A 17,774-nucleotide genomic window follows, 5' to 3' on the forward strand; every position below is an offset into this window, starting at 1 on the left:
CAGTAAGAGTAATTTTATAAGAAGAAAAAAAAGTCTAAATTTTCTGATTCCAGCTTCTTAAATGTGAATATTTTCTGGTTCCTTTTCTCCTCTATGACAGTAAACTGAATATCTTTGAGTTGTGGACAAAACAACAACATTTGAGGACGTCATCTTTTGCTTTGGGAAACACTGATCAACATTTTTCACCATTTTCTGACATTTAATAGACCAAACAACTAATCGATTAATTGAGAAAATAATCAATAGATTAATTGACAATGAAAACAATTATTAGTTGCAGCCCTACTAACATCACTGACATTTACTTTTCCTCTGATCATACAGTACATGGTGCTGCCTGCATCCAAACACTGATATTGATTTTTAATGTATGAATGGTTTTATCATTAGCCTGTAGGCCCACACATGAGCCATTTATGTTATTATTCAATTTTTATTGCTTACTGGCAAGTTGCTGGGATATCTGGCTCAATTTTTAATCTGTAATTTATAAGAAGTAATACTATATGTTTTTGTGTGTATTATTGTAAATACTCCAGACGGACTGACATCGGTGAGGTGTATATGCTTGATAAAATCTGAATCCTAGCTGAGAGGGAAAAATTCAAGAGGTGTCCTTAACGTTTGTGTCCTAAAATCAGGCTCCAGATAGTTTGTCATAATCAGTCATGGTTGCGTCTTACATTGCTGCTTGTTGTCTGACCCGAGGAGCCCGTTGCTATATCAATGCTTGCTGTTATTTTTGGCCAGAGTGGAAACCATATAGCCCTGCAGGCCTCAGGCAAGGCAAGAGAGAGGACTGTGGACTGCGGTGGCATGCTCACATGTTCAGCAGCATGTAAATGCTGTCTCTCATGGGTACTTTCACGTTTTAACCTCCATTATGGATTGCATCAGGTCTGCAACTAACGATTATTTTCATTGTCGATTAATCTGTTGATTATTTTCTCGATTAATCGATTAGTTGTTTGGTCTATAAAATTTCAGAAAATGGTGAAGGGTGTTGATCAGTGTTTCCCAAAGCCCAAGATGATGTCATCAAATGTCTTGTTTTGTCCACAACTCAAAGATATTCAGCTTACTGTCTTAGAGGAGTAAAGAAACCAGAAAATATTCACATTTAAGAAACTGGAATCAGAGAATTTTTACTTTTTTTTTTCTTAAAATAATTACTCAAACTGATTAATCGATTATCAAAATCGTTGCAGAATAATTTAAAAGTTGACATCTAATGGATTAATCGTTGCAGCTCTAGATTGCATGGTTTTCAAGGGTTGAGTCCACTTATCATATGATTAACTAAAATGCAAGTTGGGAAAACACAAATCTGTATTTTTTTTGTTCCAGGAACACTGTTCCTGTGAATATGTACGATTCCCACTCCACAGCAACAACAGACTTGCTCTTTATTTGTTTAGAAAGCAGACACAAAAATGCAGACGGACAGGCTGGGAGTTAGGTGAAGTCCAATGGTCTTTGCATGGGATTGTATTTCAAAGCGCCGGGTGACCAATTTGGAGACGATGACAATGAGAATATGAATGAATTAGATGGGGAATTATCATTATTATCATCACCCGTGTGCTTAATCTCTCAAAGCAGGTTTAATTCTTTGATTGGCCATGTTATATTATGTAATAATACTTCTAAATGTTAATAAACCAAAAGCATCCTTTTGTATTGTGTAGCATATCAGCTTGTGAGACAAAAGACTCCTCATTAGTGTGGGTGTGTTGGTTAGCCGTTATCATACGGTGAGCTGACCTATTTCAGTGATACCCACTGGGCCTATGCCACTAGCCTGGATGTACTGTATGTTGGACAAGCTCCATCACGAAGGAGAAACCTGACACCTCTGAATTTACTTGGCAGGAAAACACATTAGATCATTGGCTTCCAGCTGCAAATGTTGCCTGTAAATTTATGACGGATATAAAAAAAAAAAAGAGTCATTTCATTATGTAGATCAAGTGTGTGGGACTGATACGTGTGAATATTATAAATCTGCCAATAGACAGCCCTCGTTAGCTCCTTTAATCATATTCCCCTCTCTGATTTTCAGGTATACATCAGAGTACAGATAATGCTCAGACATGGTGCCTTGTCAGACCCATGTGTTGCTGAAGTGGCAAGAGCACTTCAATAGCTCCTGGGCAGCAGAGGACAGCGTGCAGACGGCCAGGAGGCATGGAGCTTCTGCGCTCTACAATAAGCTGCTTCACAACAAGGAAGTGGTGACTCTGGCCCAACCCGTTCAAGAGCTCGTCGGCCCACGCCTGCCAGACTTTGAGTGCGAGTCCAGTGCCTCGGCGGAGAAAGAAGAGTACCTGTCATCCCTGCTTCACAGCCAGCGATGGCTGGCTCACCGGATGCTGACGCAAACCTCCTACACCTTGGGCCTCCACCACAGGCTGGTAGTTCTCCAGAGGATCTACTACGCGCTTCACAGCAAATACCATGACAAATTCCGCGTGCAGCTGCCCTCCCAGTCCACAGACAGCGGCGCCGAATGTGGGCAACTCGAGCTGGCCTCAGAGCCCTGCCTGCCAGGGGGAGCATCCAAAGTCAAGTCGGGTACAGATGTTCTGATAGAGATGGGCGTGAGGACAGGTTTGAGTCTGCTCTTCTCATTACTGCAGCAGAACTGGAGATACGCAGCCTCCGTGCATCCGGAGTCGGTGCTTTGCAATGACGTGCTTGCCACCGCGTCCTCTGTGCTGACCTCGCTGCCACCGCTCTCTCTGGCCAATGAGAATAAGATCCCGTCAGTCGGGCTGGACTGCCTGGCACAGGTGGCAGACTTCCTGAAGAAGACATCGGTGAGTAGCGGGACTGGCGGGGCGGACCCAACCGGTCGGAGGCTGGCGCTGGAGCTGCTGCTGGGCCTGGCCATGCAGAGAGGCTCTCTAAAGTTTCTGCTGGAGTGGGTGGAGGTAGCCTTGGCTGCTTCTATGTCCTCTTCCACCTCTACGCTGTCTTCCTCCTCCTCACTGAGCTCCCAGCACTCAGCTGGCGTGGGCTTTGATGTCGTCCATCAAACGCTTCTCCAAATGAAGCAATATTCGGTACGTTTTCAAGTTTGGACCTTTGTTTTTTTGTCGGTTTGTCTTTTCTGGTGTTTTTGGAGTAATCTTCCTTTTACTGATTGTTGGCAGCATTTATCAAGCTACCTGTGAACTCATTTTAAATTCCTTTATCCTGGCATCACATGATTATTTGGATTTATTCGTTTTTGGAAGTTTGACATTTCCAGATCATAACAGATAAGAGTAATCAATCACGCCAGTTCTGATTGTATGGGAAATTTCAACTTTTAGATATTAAAGTACCAATATGTAAAAGATTTACAGTAATAAATCATAAAATGACGATGTTATGTCATCAGAGGTTAAGGAAACATGCTGAATTGAAATACTGGCTTGTCCGACAACAATGATACAGCCAGTAGGTTCTCCTTTAAAATTTCCATCTCGGTTCTGGAACGTCTGTTTTTGTTTTGGCCGTTGTGATCCTGTCCACTGCCCATTTCGACACCCTCTGTAGTGGCAGCTTGCTATAAACCATCCTCGCCACTTCTAGCAGGATGTAAAGGTTTCTGACTCACGTAGACTACCATGTCCAACTTCCACTTACCTTCTGAAGACACTCACTCCTCAGCTTCAAAGATGAGGCTCGTATTGTCAGTGAAAAGTAGTTTATTCCACGAAAATTAAAATAAACAAAAATATATCCATATGACCAATCTTGGACTATCCAAAACGGATCAATTCTTCTGGAAATAACTGAAATACAGTCTACAATCTGTGATCTACAATCTGTGATCTGTGGTCAGAAAAATTGTTGCTCCCCATCCTGCTCCACTGAAGCCTAACTCACACTAATCACACTTAAGGGACACACCCAAATTGTCCAATAGCAGGACGACTAGAGGAGCACATCTTAACAGGGCAAAACATACATCATAAAGTCTAAATGGATCAAAGCCCATTCTACAACATGACTATTATCGGCATAAAAAACAGCCTTCTGCAGCCACGGAAGCAAGCAAACGAACTGGATCGGCAGAGATAACATAACATTAGATTCTACCCGACCTGAAATGCATCGGCACATCTCTCTGTGGTCCATGTGCAGCTGGGTTATTAAGGCAGTGAGTATTTGAGACACACAGCTGGTGAAGTGATTCTGACTACTGCTGCTGGTCACGCTAACTGCCATCAGTCACACCGGAGGAGCAGACGGGCCACGGCTCCAATGTTTTGAATCTGGACTGCTGTTACCCATTTTAAATGCTAGCTGTAAGTTCTACATATTGCTCCTTTAAAACAGCTAATATAGATGCATTATAAAGAAACACAAACAATAGCCTGTGGAAGGAATTCAGACGTGTTGATAACTCAATATGTGTGGTTGTTCTCTGCCTCTTGGAAGTTGTCCATGTGGTTGTCCTGCTTTGCCTTGATATATCACTTGATTTCATTTAATGCATTGTGGTTAGTTCACAAATAATATGAGGTAACTTACATGCACATTTAATAACATACTGATAAAGCAGGAAAATGGCTCTTCACTGCCATATCCACCCCTGCTGTAGGCTGTTTGAACAGTCTCATTTGAAGCTTGGAGTGATGCATTAGTGTGCAGATAAGGATTAAGATCGAGCCAGTCTTCCTGCCCTCCCTCAGTACAGTATGTGTATTGAGTCATCCTTTAGCAGGCTAATCAGATTTGCAATATTTCTGGACAAATGACAACAAGGGGTGGGTACTGCCAACAACCTTATGATTGATTTAGTCCGTTCTACACATAATTTAGAGCTCTGTTAAAGAAAGACTTACACAACCTAAAAAACACACTTAAGATCTGCATCTAAGGACTGGGATCTAAATTTGTCTTCTTGTGCGATTTCGCCTTCTGCCTGGTCATGCAGTGACTTGTCGCTGTTTTGGGGAAGTACCGTATGTGATTGATGCTTCTTGTTGAGAAAGAACGTGCACAGAAAAATTGCAAGTTACTGTAAGAATTATGACGGCATTAATTTCTTTAATGCATTAACACAACTTGTGATTTTTAGGTTGTAGCGGGCTCAGTTTTAAAGGTAGAGTGAAGATACTGGTATCATATGAAACTAGAAAACCTATGAAATCCGTTTGTCCAACCATGTCATACTAGCTTGTCTTGAAGGAGGTTAAATAACACTCCAAACTTACATTAAGGCCTGACGAGGAAAAACTGGCATGGCCATTTTCAAAGGGGTCCCTTGACCTCTGACCTCAAGATATGTGAATGAAAATGGGTTCTATGGGTACCCACGAGTCTCCCCTTTGCATACATGCCCACTTTATGATAATCACATGCAGTTTTGGGCAAGTCATAGTCAAGTCAGCACACTGACAGCTGTTGTTGCCTGTTTGTCACGTTATGATTTGAGTATATTTTTTCTGGACAATATTTGTCATTGTTTTGTGTTGTTAATTGAGTTCCAATAATAAATATATACATACATTTGCATAAAGCAAGCATATTTGCCCACTCCCATGTTGATAAGTATTGATAGTATAATGATAAGAGTATCAAATACTTGATGAATCTCCCTTTTAAGGTGCATTTTGAACAGATAAAATATGTGCGATTAATTTGCGATTAATCATGATTAACTATGGACAATCATGTGATTAATCGTGACTAAAAATTTTAATCGATTGACAGCTCTAGTAGGAATGTGATGAAACTGATTTATCGACATCTTAACCAACATAATATTTACACAGAGGTCACAGGTTAAAGTAAAATCAGACACTTTGTTGAAGTCTAAACATAAATCTTTTTTTCCCCCCAGGGTTTCCGTGGGGACTCCGTCAATACTCAGGTGCTGAAGAAGGACGCAGATGGACTTTGTCGACTCTCCCAGGCCGCTCTCTGCCTGTTTGAGGAGGTAAAATAGATTTTAGTTACATACTCTCTAACACTGTTAAGAACTCTTATACTTTCCAGTAACTGACTTTATGGACCTTCACCCTCCTCCCTTTTGGCAGATTTGTAACCTAGCATCCTACTGCCTGTGCTCCTGCAGCACTGATGCAGCTGCTCCTGGTTCAGAGAGTGACACAGTCATGGTGTATGTGTGGGGCAGCAACAGCAGCCACCAGCTAGCAGAGGGAACTCTGGAGAAAATTCTGCTGCCAAAGCTGACACAGGGCTTCAGTGATGCCCAAATGGTATGGCTACCCATAAGGAACATTTTTCCATCTTAAAATAATAATAATTATAATAATCCATAATATTATTCTGCCGCTTTACATCTCATCCTTTCATGATCCTTACTTTTTTGTCCTTCTCTTAGATCGAGGCAGGCCAGTACTGTACCTTCTCAGTATCTGCAGATGGTTCAGTGAAAGCTTGCGGAAAAGGCAGCTATGGCCGCCTGGGCCTAGGGGACTCCAACAACCAGTCCATGCCCAAGAAACTTGTGCTGGAGCCACACAGGAACATGAAGAAGGTGTCCTCCTCTAAGGGCTCTGACGGTCACACTTTGGCCATCACTGTAGAGGGAGAGGTAACAAGTTCAAATGACTACTGATACATATTTTACAGGTCTACAAGCTGTTGACAGTTGACATTTTTGTGTGTGATAAATACACATGTAAGCTATTTTGTTGAATTGTCTCTTGCTCCGAGTGAATTTTAGATTTCAATTTTCTTCACCTTCTTTGTAATGAATTATAAAATGTTCAACATATTTCTCTCAGTTGTTCAGCTGGGGTGATGGAGAATATGGGAAACTGGGCCATGGCAACAGTGCTACACAGAAATACCCCAAAATCATACAAGGGCCGCTGTTTGGCAAAGTAAGCACACAGAAAATGCTGCTTGTTGGGGTAAAGATGGATGGGGAATTTAGACCCTTTACATTTATTCATATATATTTATTTATTTCTCTGCTAGGTTGTTGTTTGTGTGTCTGCTGGCTACAGACACAGTGCTGCTGTAACTAACGATGGAGAGCTTTATACCTGGGGAGAAGGCGACTTTGGCAGACTTGGTACACAACCTTCTTTCTCAAATTGCTTGTCCTCATTTGTCTCAACAATTTCAGTGAAATCCCTCCTCTGGTATGTTAGAAACAACCTCTGTTTGTCTCCTGAGCAGGTCACAGTGACAGTCAGAGTCGGAATGTGCCCACGCTAGTGAAGGACATCAGCGGCGTCGGGCAGGTGGCCTGTGGCAGCTCCCACACCGTCGCTGTGGCGCAGGATGGACGCACTGTGTGGTCCTTCGGGGGAGGGGACAATGGTATGTTGACAGATGACTTAACAGCTTGATTTAAGCCCACAATGCAGTGTCTGTGAGTTGAAATCCCACTTTGAGTGGAAGGGTTTATTTCTGTACAAAATATATACATAAAACAACTATATCCTTTTGTACTTAAAGGACAGTACCATAGTCGCATCATAGGAGGTTTATCTCAACAGAAATGTCTTAAACTATTATGAACTAATGCTGGAACTCGGACATGACTCATCCTTGCAGGTAAACTAGGTCATGGAGACACCAATCGTGTGTATCGCCCCAAGGTCATAGAGGCCCTGCATGGATTCATCATCAGGAAAGTGTGTGCTGGCAGCCAGTCATCTCTGGCCCTTACCTCTGCGGGACAGGTGAGATTCAGCATCGTGGGTCAACTTTCAACTAACCTTAGCTAAGATAACTCAGCTCTTTCTACATTCCCCGAGTGGAAAGCTTTTATTCTGAAGGAGCATCTTTAACGACTGCCACTCTCGTTCTTCATCAGCTCTTGATATGTTTAGTCTAAATAATGTATTTAATTACATCCTTAATACAATACAGGACGGAATACAAAGATAAACAAGGAGACACAGAAAGGAAATTTATCTTTATTTTTGTTTTTATTTAGGTGTTTGCATGGGGCTGTGGCTCATGTTTAGGATGTGGCTCCTCTGAGACAACCTCTCTGAGACCCAGGTTCATAGAAGACCTGAGCATCACCAAGATCATTGATATCTCGTGTGGAGACAGCCACTGTCTGGCTCTGACACATGGTAAGACACGTTCAACACGTTGATATTAAAATTGTGAATATGCTCTGACTGCAGTGTTCTCCTTTCATCAGAGAATGAAGTGTATGCATGGGGGAACAACACCATGGGCCAGTGTGGGCAAGGCCACACTTCCACACCAATTACCAAACCCAAGAAAGTGCTCGGTCTAGAGGGGGTGTCCATCCAGCAGATCACTGCTGGCACTTCTCACAGCCTGGCTTGGACCGCAGTTCCAACCGACAGGTAAGGCCTCATCTCGTCATCTCGTCTCAGTCATCTCGTCTGAATGTGTAATGGCTGTTTCTTGGTATTGTGGAAGATCTGTTCCCCTATGTTGTAAACACATCATGTGATCTCACCAAATAGATCAGAGTGGCATCTCTGCTGTGTCGCAACATTTCCATTGAGTGCATTGTTTATACTGCCGAACTGTTGTTTTTCTCATCCCCTGTCAAATCTGTGGTGTTATCTTATCAGTTCTGACACGTTTGTGCTTGCACAGCTCTTTATAAAGCTACTCGGTCTCTTCCAGGCAACTGGTGGCGTGGCACAGGCCCTTCTGTGTCGACTTGGAGGAGAGTACATTCACCTACTTACGCAACTTCCTAGAGAGCTACTGTGACGGCATTGCGAATGACACACCCCCTGCCCCATTCTTATCTAAAAGGTATGACAATTAAGCTCTCTGTTGAGATCTCAGTTCAAATCTTCTGTTTTCATCCATTACATCACTACCAACAGGAAGACTAATGGGCTCCCACACTTTCATGTTCCCTCCTATCCACTTAACCAACACTCTAATGCGAACTAATGCTCTCTGTATGTATTCCTCAGGGACCACCATCAATTTCTTTTGCTGTGCATGAAGCTGCTGTCTATCCACTTGTCCCTGGCCCATGCTGGGGGCACTGGTGCCATGGTACTGGGGGCTCAGGGCAGGCCCCTCAGAAACCTGCTCTTCCGGCTCATAGATACCAATATGCCAGACTCAATACAACAGGTAAACTAACAGTCTGTTTCTTACTAGATCATTTGAAAGTATGCTTGCGCTGACATATGGCAGGAGGAATTGCTGTTGTTGTCTGCAGGTGTGAGAACCGAGATAATAAGAACTGTTTTGTGTCTAAATTAAAGTGTGAAGTGGCTTGTTAGTGCCTATACAATATATGCTAATTTTGTTTTTATTTATCGCTCGCAGCAAATGCTAAACATTGATTTCCAAGTGTCTTTTCCATACTGTGTTGACATTGCTGTCCATCCTCAGGCAGTTCTTAACACGCTGTCCATTGGTGCATCCCTGCTGCTTCCTCCACTGAGGGAAAGAACGGAGCTGCTCCTCTCCCTCCTTCCTCAGGGCCCTCAGAGCTTGAATGTCCTCTCCAAAGGACAGGTATGTAGAGCTCTTTTGTGCCATTTTTAAACATTGCCTATGTGCGGCTATAGCAGTGCTGGTTATCATGACAAAATGTGTATGTTTTTTATAGAAGATATTGGTGTAAATACAGAACACACTTAAGCAGTTACATGTCTCTTTAAAAAAAGACATGTATTCTTCCTTTGCTGCATGGCTTTCCTCAATTTAACTGTAACTTTGATCCACATTGTTGCTTATAAAATGGATGGATGAAGCTAGCAAACAGTGTGTTTGTCGAAATCACAGCACCAACTTGGAGCGTTGCTAGGCGATATGTGTTGAAGACTGCTTGAATGTTGTGAAAATGTGTTGCTGTAAAAAAAAAAGAAAAGATGACTTCTTCTCTGCAGAGATGTTTTTGCTAATTTCACATTTAATTGATCAAGATAATTCTCTCCTCTTCTTTCTTTCTATGTATCTTTCAAAGCGTCTGCAGTTGGACATGGTCCTCAGCAGCCTTCAGGATCAGAGCCATGTAGCTTCTCTACTGGGTTACAGCAATTTTGGGGAGGTGACGGCCCTGGGACCCCCTCTTACCCCCGCTCTGTCCGTCCGGCCGCCCTCCTCATGCAGCTCTGCTGAGGCCTATAACCCTCTGCACTTAGCGGAGGTGCTGCTCAGAACTCTGCTCCTCAGCATTGGCTTTTACACGGTATGGAAAAGATGACCCTGTGTGTGACTTTGTGTCTTATGTGTGTTGAATTGGGGAGAGATTAACGCTTTAACTTTTGGGCAAATGTAGTGCATTATTTTCTCAGTTGTTGTCTGGTTTCACAAATGTTCCTATATTGTTACTGTTTAATTATATAGATAAAATAATGAATAGTAAATATGAAATCATTTTGTGTGGGTTCATACAGGAACGGGCATTTGGGGAATTGGAGAAAAACAGTGACAAGCAGCTATCAGGTGATAGCCAGGGACAGACTGATCCTCCCTGTCACTTCCACCAGCTGCTGTCTGGACTTCACAAACACCTGCTCGCCCATTGCTTCATCCATCCCAGCCCTGAGGTACACTTATATTCATGTACATTATTTCAACCTAATATTTTACCCAGAGCTTTGTAGTCATATAGTTGCTGTTGTGTAGGATGACAGCAGTGTAACGCTGCTTCGTGAGCATCTTCACCTGCTGCTTCCCTGTGCTGCTGAGACACTCAGGAGATCCACCAAACTGTTGAAGGAGAGTTCCCTGGATAAACAAATAATCAAGAAGCTGCACGGTAAGAATAACGGCTTTTAACAATTGTGCGTCATTATAACCTAGTTACTCAGCGGTCCGTCCCACATATTTTTAGTCGTTATGTGAGCACAGATTGCTTTTATTCACGAATTACAACTAGACTGAATACCTGTGTGTGCGTTTCGTAAAAGATGTGATAAGACATTAATTTACGCTAAAATGATTTGGACGGACTTGATGAACTTTATGACATAACTACCGCATGTAATGTGAGGTAATGTAATTTGTTGGATAGTGACACAATGTAGACAAAGGTGTAATTTCCCTCACTTCCCTCACAAATAATGATGTGATTATAATGTTTTCTTTTTGTTTTTTTTTATTATTTAATGACCATTGGAAGGCCAGTTTCAAACATTTATACAGTACAGAAAATATATGTATTATAATAATAAATAATATAATGTATAAATATAATATTATATGTACTGTATTTTAAAATCCATGCTTTAATCTTCTACTTTGCTTCTATATCTGTTGTCTATCTGTTAATTTTATCAGTCAATCTAATCCCCCTCTCTCGTCTCAACCCTTGTCTCAGTGGTGTTGTACAACTCAGTAGCTGGCAGCCTGCTGTGCCAAGTAATGTACTCCTTGCTGCTGCTGCCCCTGAGCACGGTTCAACCACTCCTCAGCCATTTACTGCCCTTGTTGGAACAACTCAATGGTTTCAACAGGTTGCTACCAGAGACAGGCCTCCTGGAGGAACAAGAACTGGGGATGGAGGCACAGAAAACTTCTTTAGGTCAGTGGGATTGACTCATAGATGTATCCTTGATTACTGTTGTTATTAGTGGCAACAGCAGTGTCACAGGTATAGTTTTTTTAAAAAAGGATGATACATTTTTCTCCCCTTACAGGATAAAATATAGACAAGTTTAACAAGGTGATCTACTTTACAGATAAAAGTGAAGAAAACACATGCCTGGGACAGCAGCAACAGGAGGAGGAGGAGGAGTGTAAGTGGGCTTGGCTGTTGGATCTGGAACGGTCCGTAGCGTTGGCAGTCGGCCGTTGCCTTGGTGGTATGCTGCAAGGCCCGCCGCCCTCACTTCAGGAGAAAACATCAGAGTTCTGGCTATCAAATGTCCTCCTGAGGAACGGGCTGGAGATGGACTTTGAACAGCTGGGTAGGAATACACACTGCTTGCTCTCCATGCTTTCATATGAGCCAATGTTTTGACAAATAGATACCAACTGCATGCGGTGTTGATCCCCAGATTAATGTTGCACCAGCGTGTACACACTTTGTTTGGAACCACTAATAATAAATAGGCAAAGAGGATGTTACAGAGACTAATAATGAGTTAAGCATAAGGTTTAAGATTTTGTGTTGTGGATTACAAACAATGAAGTTATCTAGTTTACCTTATATTGTATACATCTTAGACCATGAGACCACAGTCCTGGTTTATTTAGAATTTCTATTGGAGTAAAAAACAATGAAATTGTGCTTAAAGTCTAGCAGTCTGAAGTCTTTGATTGCATCTGAAATTCGATACTAACATGTTATTTAGTACGCTAAAACAGTATGTGAGATGTTTTAGTATGTCTGAAACCTTAGTATGAAACCAATAGTACACAAAGTGCATTCTATTTCCGGTGAAATATTACAGTATGCAAACGCTGGACACGACGGCGGCATGAATATCCAACAATGCTATGCGGTAATGATGACAATAAAAAAAAGTCATTTTTTGACTTTTCGACTGCAGCCCAAGACTTTGAGGGGGTGAGACCAAGTCACGACCAAGACCAAGACTAGTGCCAGTCCCATTACTGCTGTGCGTTTTTAGGTATAGACAAACTTTATTACTAAGGATTTGATGTCCTCCCAGACAGCCACAGCTTCTTCTCCTGTCTCCTACGTTTCTTGGAGTACATATGAAGGGGAGGGGTGACAGCCATTAACAGTAAATGAGAAGAAATTAGTGAAGTTATTGGTTGCATTTAAAGCAGGAAGTTTTACATCCAAATACAGTAATGATTTCAACAAATAAATCAGACAACAAACTGGCAATTTAGTGATATCCTGGCAGTTGTGGTCTTGACCGGTCTTGAAATACAATCCAGAGTCCTCTTTGTCTGAGACCAAGTAAAAAATGCAGTTGATTTGAGACGAAACCGAGACCTTCAAAAAGTGGTCTTGAGACCGATCTCATGTACTTCAACACTGGTGGGTAGTTTTCCTTTGTTCACTTGTCCTATGTCCCCTGTGATTGTTTGTCCTGCAGACTCTAGCATGGCGTGGCTGACTGAGGTGGTGCTTCTGGGCAGCAGTGATGCCAGGCTGACAGAGCTCAGTCTGAACGAGGAAACCAGGACTTTACTGGAACTGGCGCTGGGATCCTCCAGAGGAACTGCAGGTGGCCTGTGGCGGAATATGGAGGAATATGCTCACAGCAAAGGTACTTTCTCTTGCATGTTTCTGCGTATGAGTGCATGTTTGAAAGTCTATAATGTAAATATCCAGGTGACAATTGACAAACTACAAAAGAGAAATGATAAATATTGTGTACCTGTATTGATGCACAGGTTCTGATAATTGCTGGACAATACAGGTTGTTAGGTTGCGTCTTTTTTCCGGTTTGTGACTTAGTTGTAATTGAGTTGTGTTGTTTTGCTGTGAGACAGAATGGGAGAGTGGAGGCTCTTCAGGCAACTGTTTGTTGCAGACGGTCTGTCGCTGCAGTCTGGCTGCTCTTCTGAAACACACTGGACTGCAGAATGAGGCCTGTTGGCAGGACAGGTCAGGAACACAACCGCCTGTTATCGTGCATTTTATTTAATCAGAATTGTGTAAGGACCCATGCTGCAATGCAGAACAATGGTAATAATGTACTTTATTTATCCACTTGAGACAGATGTGAGCCCTGTGAGATGCTGTTGGACGTCTATGAAACGGTTTATAAAATCAGAAGCACTCTGTTGGCCCATAAAAACTCTCCAAGGATGTCACAGGTGCAGACTGCTGTCAAACAGGTACCATTCCTACAATAACTTCGCTTTATGTCATCACCAAATATTATGCAATGTGGCTAAGTTAAAAGATTATAGAATAAAACTGAGTGATTTATAAACAATATTTAATTTAATATTTGTGTCTAGGGTTGGTCGATATGTTAAAATTTCTTGAAATAAAATGACAAACACTGCTGGAAAAATTGCCCCAAAAAAATTACCGGCGATGAACTCAGCCAATTGATCAAAAATCAAAATAGTCTTTTGCTTTTTACACTATATTGAAAAGGACTCAGACATAATCTTGATTAAAAATGAGAGAAAACGCAGGTTAAAACATTTCTTGTATTGCAGACCACTCAACCTCCCCAAAGTGCCGATGCTGACAGGCAAGAGCCGGTAAGCTCAGAGGAGCAGGTGGGGAAGGATCACGAGCAGCAGTCAGGAGGTCAATGCAGCCGGGAGGTGCAGGTGCCCCCAACTCCCACAGCGAACCACAACCAGGATGAGGTTGCAGAAGAGGACGCGTTTGGCAACAGTCGCATGTACCTGTCAGGTTAGAAATTAAATCTCTATTTCTGACAAAAAAACACACACACACACACATGTACACAAGTCATCATCATCTGATCCTCACATCTTTCCTGTCTCTGCAGAAGTCCTAGAATCATTCATGGCCACCCGGGAGGCCATGCAGGTACAGCAGAATGTGACGGTGTACGAATCCTTTGGCACTTCCACCCTCCCCAGCAGCATGGAAAGCCCAGTCAGCCCAGAGAGGGAGCTGGATCCCAAGCAGCAGTGGGACAAGCAGAGGGAATCGGAGGAAAACTTGTGTTTCCCTGCCGCCTGCCATCTGGTGGTGTCCCGCTGTCTCTTCCTCCTGCTGGGGGTCAGGCCTGCTTGTGTGGAGCCCAGCGAAAGGGAGAACAGTCAGGCTATGAACACTGGAGCGAGGTAGAGTTTATGTTTGGCAGCGTATGTTTGTTTTGTTTTAGTGCAGTTGTGTTTTCCGTGAGCTGTTTCTGCACTAACTGTCCGCATCATCCATCTCTTAGGAAATCAGCAACAGAATTCTTAATGATGGCTGCTGATGGGCGAAAGCAGGTGAGTCTGGTACTGTCCCAAAATTTGGCCCCACGCCTCCTTATCAGTGCTAATGTATTGTCTTTGTCTTACTTAGTCTGACCAATCCAAAAACTCATTGGGATCTTCCAAGAATAAAATGGGTAGGTGGAACATGTTTACTCCTAAATATCTGTTCAATCATTGCATTTTTTAAGATAAGTCTTACCTACAGTCATGTATCAATACCACTCTCATGTGTGTCCGCTATATGTAATGCTTCAGTCAGCAACCTATTAGCTTAGCTTCGCATAAGGACTGGAAACTGGGAGAAACAGCTATGGCCTGGCTGAATAAACATATTTCCCAAAATGTCCAGCTGTTAATAATATGTCATTCTAATTTGGATACTGTACATTTTTGTATCTTCTTATTGTGTAATGATTTTAGAGTTGTCCTTTTGGGCCAGCAAAGATTGTTGCACGTCAAGCCTGCATTATGTCCAGGGGAACATATTTTAGCGTGACAGAAAGAGTACATCTAGATGAACATTTTTAAATTAGTCTCTTTTTTTAGGGATGTCACGAGAACCGATGCTTCAGTACCAAGTTGATGCCATCATTTTGAAAACATTACAGTACTCGTTTTTTCTACAGTACCGCTAGTACCGGGAATCAGGGCTCGCAGCCGTGAGCTTCAAGTTTTCAGAATTATGTGCATACTTCCAACTTGTGTGTCTATACAAAAAAGGTTGTGGTACTGGCCTTCATTCCTCTGGTGTGTCTGTTCCAGGTTTACCTCTTTGTTCTCTGGGCATCATGAAAGACGCTTGGGATCGCCTGCGGCAGTGTATCAGCCCGTCCACCTCTATGTCCCACTACGGCAACAACACTTTGCCTATTCTCAACCAGGTGTTCCACTTTGTCTGTGGAAGCCTGAGCCACTTGTCATCCTCCTCGCCAACACTGCCTGGTGCACAGACTTGTAGTCAGGCAGACCCAAAGGCCATTACTTTTGCTATACTGCAGCAGCAACAGAGGGCTGAGGTAATACAATGTTTCTCTTTTACATGATAGTTAATTATTACTGCTGAGGATTTAGAACTCTGTAACACCTGCAGCTATTTGTTCATTTGATGGTTTCATCATGTTTTTGGTGTCTTTAAGTCTCATTAAATGGATAGTTTGGATTTTTTGAAGTGGGGTTGTATGAGGTACTTATCAATTGTCGGTGTATTACCTACAGTAGATGGCGGTTGGCACGCCCCCAGTTTGGAAGAAGCAGACAGGAGGTACCGCACGGAACAAAAGCAATGTACTGCTGTGGACGGGGCCGGCAGCAAAACGTATTTTAGCCACCTAAAAGAAAGGCCCGCCTAAAACAATAAATATCCGTTAAAGTGTACGCTGTATTTACAATATTTTCACTATTTTACCTTGCTGTCAGACAGCACTTTAGGACAGAACTCAAGCTGTTGTATACATCTATGCCTTCGCCAGACTCCATTGAAAAAACCTGTAATTTTACCTGACAGAATATGGGAATTGCTGGTCAACCGCTGCCTCGATCGGTTACTTTGTTTGCGCTATTGTTTGACTTCGGTGAATCCGAACTAATTAAAGTCACACAATAACACAAACAAACAAACATACAAATACAAACAAACTAACCGATCGAGGCAGCGGTAGACCAGCAACTCCCCTGTTCTGCGAGCTAAAATTACTATTTTTTTCAATGGAGTCTGGTGGCTTTGGCGAGAGCATAGATGGATACAGCAGCTTCAGTTACCCGTCGGAAAGGGCTGTCTGACGGCACGGTAAAGTGTTGAAAATATTCTATATATAGCGTACACTTAAACTGTTAATGATTTTTTAAGATGGGCCTGTCTTTTATGTGGCTAAAACACATTTTTCTGCCGGCCCCGTCCACAGCAGTACATTGCTTTGCTTCCGTGTGGTAACTCCCTACTTCAAACCTCCCAAACTATCCCTTTAATGTAATATCAGAGGTAATAAGCCACATAGGCTCAAGTACAGGTGGAAATTATTGAAAATCTGCAAAAACAATTGCAAAAATGCAGTGCTGGGAATTATTTGGAACACATCTCGTTGTTCTGTGAATGCATTTAAAGGTCTCAACTTCCTACTAACTAGTCCCTTTTGTTGTGATCAGTTGCGTCTGGAGGCCTTGTGTCAGATGTCATCCTTCCTGTCTAAGATGGAGGAGAAGAGCAGTGCGTTCCCTGCTTCCCCTCAGTTTCCTGCGTTGTTGCAGTCCGTGCAGCTTCAGTTCCTCTCTGGATGCTTTGCTCTGGGAACACAAATCATTGGCTCTCACTCTGGAGCTAATTACGAGATGCAGCATTACATGGTACATCTAGTAATCACGCTATCACAATGTTTGTGTAGATGTTTTACGAAAGCTGGGAAGAAAGAACGAATGAATATTTAATTCGAGCCAGATGGAGAGAGAGGAGAATGAATTTGATATGTTTGTTCTACATTAACATTTTGTTGTATAAATTACTTTCCAATCCCTTTTATCTTAATCCAGTCTGGTACGCATTCAGCTTCTTTGGATACGCAAAGAGAGCTACAATCTGCAGCCCACACCTTCTACCAGCAGGTGGTGCGGGTCCTCAAACAGAGGGTCCTGTTGGAAAGAGAACGTCCAGGTTTGTTCATTATTGATTCACTATGAGCATTCAGGGCGAGTGTCGAGGTTATGCATGATGCTTGAAGATAAATTTTTAAGCAATCTCCTGTTTTTTTCTTTCGTAACATTGTACTAAAAGCTCAAAAGATTTCATATTTCAATGACAGACATGGTCATACTACCAGACAGGTGACACACAGTCATGTAGTAGCTCCTGCACACAGAACTTGTACAATGCAGAGAAAAGGTTTTGTACAGAGCTACCACTCAATGGAATATTTTATTTAACCTTTATTTAGACAGGTAATCTCATTGAGAGAGAGGGTCACATTCTCAAGAGACCTGCTACCATGTTTGCTAAAAACATCTGC

At 42.4% G+C, this 17,774-nt stretch overlaps 1 protein-coding gene across 2 annotated transcripts in view; it reads left to right on the forward strand.

Annotated features, from left to right (window-relative positions):
- Positions 1-17,774, forward strand: part of LOC141757885 (putative E3 ubiquitin-protein ligase HERC1) — a 49,446-nt gene that overhangs the window by 3,401 nt on the left and 28,271 nt on the right. For both annotated transcript variants that reach the window (XM_074618793.1, XM_074618794.1), the window contains exons 2-29: positions 2,066-3,068; positions 5,843-5,938; positions 6,039-6,221; positions 6,347-6,559; positions 6,753-6,851; positions 6,949-7,045; positions 7,153-7,296; positions 7,534-7,661; positions 7,919-8,063; positions 8,135-8,306; positions 8,596-8,730; positions 8,898-9,063; positions 9,328-9,453; positions 9,905-10,129; positions 10,338-10,490; positions 10,570-10,702; positions 11,264-11,467; positions 11,625-11,852; positions 12,957-13,130; positions 13,357-13,471; positions 13,587-13,704; positions 14,038-14,239; positions 14,340-14,640; positions 14,742-14,790; positions 14,867-14,912; positions 15,541-15,794; positions 16,921-17,118; positions 17,302-17,422. In XM_074618793.1, the coding sequence (XP_074474894.1) occupies positions 2,097-3,068; positions 5,843-5,938; positions 6,039-6,221; positions 6,347-6,559; positions 6,753-6,851; positions 6,949-7,045; positions 7,153-7,296; positions 7,534-7,661; positions 7,919-8,063; positions 8,135-8,306; positions 8,596-8,730; positions 8,898-9,063; positions 9,328-9,453; positions 9,905-10,129; positions 10,338-10,490; positions 10,570-10,702; positions 11,264-11,467; positions 11,625-11,852; positions 12,957-13,130; positions 13,357-13,471; positions 13,587-13,704; positions 14,038-14,239; positions 14,340-14,640; positions 14,742-14,790; positions 14,867-14,912; positions 15,541-15,794; positions 16,921-17,118; positions 17,302-17,422 (5,197 nt within the window). In that variant the 5' untranslated portion in view covers positions 2,066-2,096. The remainder of the gene's footprint in view (positions 1-2,065; positions 3,069-5,842; positions 5,939-6,038; positions 6,222-6,346; positions 6,560-6,752; positions 6,852-6,948; positions 7,046-7,152; positions 7,297-7,533; positions 7,662-7,918; positions 8,064-8,134; positions 8,307-8,595; positions 8,731-8,897; positions 9,064-9,327; positions 9,454-9,904; positions 10,130-10,337; positions 10,491-10,569; positions 10,703-11,263; positions 11,468-11,624; positions 11,853-12,956; positions 13,131-13,356; positions 13,472-13,586; positions 13,705-14,037; positions 14,240-14,339; positions 14,641-14,741; positions 14,791-14,866; positions 14,913-15,540; positions 15,795-16,920; positions 17,119-17,301; positions 17,423-17,774) is intronic.

This window comes from Sebastes fasciatus, chromosome 19 (genome assembly GCF_043250625.1).
Source record: "Sebastes fasciatus isolate fSebFas1 chromosome 19, fSebFas1.pri, whole genome shotgun sequence".
Taxonomy (NCBI): domain Eukaryota; kingdom Metazoa; phylum Chordata; class Actinopteri; order Perciformes; family Sebastidae; genus Sebastes; species Sebastes fasciatus.